Source organism: Schistocerca serialis, chromosome 8, assembly GCF_023864345.2.
Source record: "Schistocerca serialis cubense isolate TAMUIC-IGC-003099 chromosome 8, iqSchSeri2.2, whole genome shotgun sequence".
Classification (NCBI taxonomy): Eukaryota; Metazoa; Arthropoda; class Insecta; order Orthoptera; family Acrididae; genus Schistocerca; species Schistocerca serialis.
This window is the reverse complement of record NC_064645.1, coordinates 209,650,959-209,656,615: the sequence shown is the minus strand read 5'-3', so window position 1 is coordinate 209,656,615 and position 5,657 is coordinate 209,650,959. Positions and strand designations below refer to the sequence as shown.

Here is a 5,657-nt window from a genome sequence, read left to right as displayed (position 1 = left end):
GAGATGGTTGAAGACATCCGCCAAGAGTGAGCCTCTTGGACAGGATGCAGGAGAGCCCCAAGGGGGATGATGGGCATTGAAGTCGCCAAACAATAAGAACGGCGGGCGAAACTGAACGATCAGGTGCATCATGTCAGCCCGACTAACAGCAGATGACGGTGGAGTGTAGATGGTACACACTGAAAAAGTAAAAGCAGAAAGAGTAATGTGGATAGCTAGTGCTTGGAGTGGGGTGGTCAATGGGATGGGATGGTAATAGACATCGTCCCGAACGAGCAACATGACCCCACCATGAGCTGGGATACCGTCCACAGGGGTGAGGTCATACCGCTCCGATGTATAGTGGGTGAAGGCAATACAGTCAGTCGGGTGCAACTTGGTTTCCTGGAGACCAAGGACGAGCGGGCAGTGCAGGCGGAGGAGCAGTTGTAATTCCTCCCGATTAGATCGAATACCTCTTATGTTCCAATGAAACAACGCCATCGCTAGTCAAAAGGTTGGGGGAACGAGACGGGGGAAGAGCTGGTCACCTCGACGGCCACGGAGGGCCAGGTTGCGAGGGAACAACGCTACAACCGACGGGAGGCGGATCCAGTTCCATCGACTCGTCGCCAGCCGCGGCCGCTGTCCCTGGTTGTGTAGGAGAGGCCGCATCATTTGCCGACGAAAGGCCGGCGGAGCGCCTGGCAGCAGAGCGTCCCGGCGAAACTGAGGACGGACGGGAGCAGCGACTCACGGATGGAGCGTCAGACGAAACGCGCCGGGGTGGAGAGGGGGATAGAGTCTTCTTCTTGGAGGCCTTCTTGGAAGGCCGAGGAGGCACAGGGATGGTGGGCTGGACCCGAAGAAGGTCCTCATGCGCGGGGTCCGTTTTGGAACGCCGGACCTCGGAAGCTGGGGTCCGGAACGTTTCCCCGATGGACGCCTGAGATGAGGATCGCTTCTCAGGTGGCGTGGGGGGAGGAGGAGGAGGAGGAGGAGGAGGAGGAGGAGGAGGAGGAGGAGGAGGAGGAGGAGGAGGAGGAGGAGGAGGAGGAAGGGTGACCCCTGGGGCAGAGGGGGTGGGGGCCACGGGGGAGGAGGATTTGGAAGGGAGGGATTTGGGAGGCGGAGGCAGAGCCCCCTGATGGGCGGAGGAGGCGGAGGGGGGACAGGATAGGGGTGAGGATACCACGGAAGGAGTGGACACAACTGAGGCAAACGAAGTGGTCAATGGCACGGGATGGAGGCGGTCGTACTTCTTCCGGGCCTCGGAATAAGAGAGCCGATCCAAAGTTTTGATTTCTTGTATCTTCTTCTCCTTCTGATATGCGGGGCAGTCTGAGGATCTAGGCGAGTGGACGCCAGGACAATTAACGCACCGAGGTGTTGGGGTGCATGTATGTTCCTCACGAAGAGGACGTCCACAATCGCCACAAAGGGGCTCAGCCTCACACCGTGACGACATGTGCCCAAAGCGCAAACAGCTACAACAGCGCATAGGAGGCGGGACGTAAGGTCGCACGTCACACCGGTAGCACATCACCTTTACCTCCTCCGGGAGAACGTCCCCCTCGAAGGCGAGGATAAATGCCCCGGTGTCGATGCGACGGCCTTTGGGGCCGCGCTGGACTCGCCGGACGAAATGCTCGCCTCTGCGCTCCAGGTTGGCCCTGAGCTCCTCATCAGATTGTAGCAGGAGGTCACGATGAAATATAACCCCCTGCGTCCTATTTAGTGCCAGATGTGGGACAATGGATACTGGGATGTCCCCTAGGCGGTCGCACGCCTGGAGCGCCGCCGACTGTGTGGCGGAGTTGGTCTTGATAAGAACGGACCCTGAACGCATCTTGCTGAGAGCCTCGATTTCCCCGAAGACGTCCTCAATGTGCTGAACAAAGAACATGGGCTTGGAGATGGCGAACGTCCCCCCATCGGTTCGAGAACAGACCAAATAGCGGGGGAAGTACTTCACCCCAAGCCAGCGGGCCTGTCCCTCCTCCCATGGAGTGGCCAAGGGGGAAAGGGCAGGAGAACCAGAACTAGAACTAGAAACGGTACCTTTTCTTTTGAAAGACTCTGCCGCAGAGCGACCTGATACATGTTTACGTTTCATCTGCAAAACATCCGCCCCGATACCACCCTCTCCGACCAGGGGCTCTCCCCAAGGGCGCCACCCAGCCGCAGCAAGGGCCACCTGGCAAGATGACCATTGCCGGGAGTCCTGATGCCCCAAGGAGACGGGCATCTACTCCTTGGCCGACGTGGGGAGGGTGCAGCTCAGGTATCGGCAGTACGATCCCTGTGTTGTCAGGGGGCTACAACCTAGAGGGTACATGACGACCCTACCAAAACGGGCTGGCTACCGTGCTGGATTTCTGGTGCCATGGAAAGTCCATCATGATCGCTGGTGCAGACGGAGATGCACTATGGGCGTAACTTGGACAACCCATCAGGCGTTTAGGCCCAATTTGAGGAATAGTGGGTATGGTTACAACGCCAGTGCAATGCTGAGTGCCAAGGACTTAGTGCACTTAGGACCAGTGGTACACCATGTAAGGTGTCCTTCCCCAAAAGGCTCGTACTTCAGTAGAATTTTGAAAAATGGAGGTCAAACCCCAAGGGGGACCATCACATAGAAGGCTGAAACGGTTGAAACTCCCTTTAGTCGCCTCTTACGACAGGCAGGAATACCTCAGGCCTATTCTTACCCCGGACCCGCAGGGGAGCGGGTATTTTCTGGTACAATATATGGTAGAAAGTAAATTTCTCCTGTTTTTATTCAAAATGACTCCCTCCCTGTCGAAAAAAAAAATTAAAGTGAATATAATTATTTAAAGTAAGTTGTGTAGATGGTTGCCCTCTGCCGCCTTTTGCCGTGATGGGGCACAGGCGCCCATTAGGTGGAATTTAACTAAAATATTAAATATTGGGCTTCACCCTCATGTAACATTTAATACTTTCCATGTTGATAATTTTCTCGCATTAATTTTTGCAATGCTTGTTTTATCATAATTTTCATGGAATTGCGTGGACAGATTTAACAGAATTAGGCAACAAGACTTCTGTTTGGTTCACGATATCTGAGTTTTCAATTAAATTTATCTGTCAAGGGAATGCGTAACCCAAAATGAAGTTAGCGTGATGTAAATGCAATTATTTATCCGGAGTACAAATCCTTTTATATCTGTTTCTTAATATAAGTTGTGTAAAACTAGTTCATACACATGGCACGTAATTTTAGAGTGATGTAAAGCCTGCAGGGAGGCTTTTCCGACACGAAAAGCTGAAGTGGTTTCGCACGAGGTATTGCATGAAGTCCATGGCACAAATGGTGACATGTATCTAAACAGTTAATAACTATGGTGCTGCAGTAGGCAACGATAGCAGCGAGATTAATCATGACCCTGATGTAGTACATTTTCTATTCATCTGGGCATTTAGTGGTTGCCTCTGAATGGAAATCCCGTCTCCAAAACAGTACAAAGTAAATTTACGTGAATAGACTTGGTAGTATGTGATTACCTCATACTTTTGCCACAGCCACCCCCTTCAGTAGAAGAATCGTATCTTATTTGCATGGTCCAAAAGTTCCTGAATGTGTAGATAGTGTTGGTTTATTTCCAAATTCCTGCTCAGAACACTGATTTCTCCTGATTTACATGGACAGGGTCCTACTCCTGCTGCTGCTAAATAGAACTACGGGATCATTATTGTTTTAAAAAGTGTTCATTAAGTTTCATTGAGCAATGTTTTCTTTATTGGATTAGATAAAGCAGCAATCAGTCGTAAAAATTAAGTTGCTTTAATATGACATTGTAACAACGCATATATTTCGACCCGTGTCAGGTCATTATCAATGCAGTGCGGAATTGTAACAGTTGTTCGTGCTCAAGTGAATGCTTACACAGTTCAACAGTACACAGATTGAACTGTGTAAGCATTCACTTGAGCACGAACAACTGTTACAATTCCGCACTGCATTGATAATGACCTGACACAGGTCGAAATCTGATCTGCGTTGTGACTATAAATGTCATATTAAAGTATCTTAATTCTACGACTGATTGCTGCTCTAACCCAATGTAACCACAGTCGTTGCGTGCACCCACCCCATGGAGGGCAACCTGATGTTTTCTTTATTGTTGAGTTCTTTTGTACGAAATGCTCCACATAGACAATAACACAGTAGACAGTAACACAGTGGAAAGAAGCCTAAGTACAGTACTTTCTTGTTACTAAACTAACAATAAAGATGTGACTGTAACAAGCAATTTCAGACTGTTGGTTGGTTGATAGGTTGATTTTTGCGAGGGACCAAACGGCGAGGTCATCGGTCCAATTGCGTTAGGAAAGGATGGGGAAGGTAGTCGGCCGTGCCCATTCATTCAAGGGAACCATCCCGGCATTTGCCCAAGATGATTTAGGAAAACTACGGAAACCTTAAATCGTCCTACCGAATGCGAGCCCAGTGAGCTAACCACTGCGTCACCTGTTCAGGCCATTACTGTTTAATGGCCAGATGTGTTATTTACTTTTGCTGATTTCTGAGGTTTCCTTTATAGCTATACCTTTGTTTATAACTGTGTGGTTTGAAGCCGAAGATCTGAACACTGAGTAGACCAGTTTGTGTCCGTCCGTCTGTCCGTCACACGCAGCCGGGGGGGGGGGGGAGAACACGCAGCGGGGGGGGGGGAGAACACGCAGCGGGGGGGGGGGGAGAACACGCAGCGGGGGGGGGGAGAACACGCAGCCGGGGGGGGGGAGAACACGCAGCCGGGGGGGGGAGAACACGCAGCCGGGGGGGGGGGAGAACACGCAGCCGGGGGGGGGGAGAACACGCAGCCGGGGGGGGGGAGAACACGCAGCGGGGGGGGGGGGAGAACACGCAGCGGGGGGGGGGGAGAACACGCAGCGGGGGGGGGGGAGAACACGCAGCGGGGGGGGGGGGAGAACACGCAGCGGGGGGGGGGGGAGAACACGCAGCGGGGGGGGGAGAACACGCAGCGGGGGGGGGGAGAACACGCAGCGGGGGGGGGGAGAACACGCAGCGGGGGGGGGGAGAACACGCAGCGGGGGGGGGGAGAACACGCAGCGGGGGGGGGGAGAACACGCAGCGGGGGGGGGGAGAACACGCAGCGGGGGGGGGGAGAACACGCAGCGGGGGGGGGGAGAACACGCAGCGGGGGGGGGGAGAACACGCAGCGGGGGGGGGGGAGAACACGCAGCGGGGGGGGGGGGAGAACACGCAGCGGGGGGGGGGGAGAACACGCAGCGGGGGGGGGGAGAACACGCAGCGGGGGGGAGAACACGCAGCGGGGGGGAGAACACGCAGCGGGGGGGAGAACACGCAGCGGGGGGGAGAACACGCAGCGGGGGGGAGAACACGCAGCGGGGGGGAGAACACGCAGCGGGGGGGAGAACACGCAGCGGGGGGGAGAACACGCAGCGGGGGGGAGAACACGCAGCGGGGGGGAGAACACGCAGCGGGGGGGAGAACACGCAGCGGGGGGGAGAACACGCAGCGGGGGGGAGAACACGCAGCGGGGGGGAGAACACGCAGCGGGGGGGAGAACACGCAGCGGGGGGGAGAACACGCAGCGGGGGGGAGAACACGCAGCGGGGGGGAGAACACGCAGCGGGGGGGAGAACACGCAGCGGGGGGGAGAACACGCAGC

At 54.9% G+C, this 5,657-nt stretch overlaps 1 protein-coding gene across 1 annotated transcript; it reads right to left on the bottom strand.

The window, feature by feature from the left end:
- Positions 1 to 994: 994 nt before the first annotated feature.
- LOC126416925 (uncharacterized proline-rich protein-like) lies at positions 995 to 4,924 on the bottom strand (the record flags this gene model as incomplete). The annotated part of the gene is made up of 2 exons (XM_050084808.1): positions 995 to 1,033; positions 4,868 to 4,924. Coding segments are annotated over 2 exons (96 nt in total), but the record flags the coding sequence as incomplete, so codon positions are not given.
- Between the last annotated feature and the right edge of the window lie 733 nt (positions 4,925 to 5,657).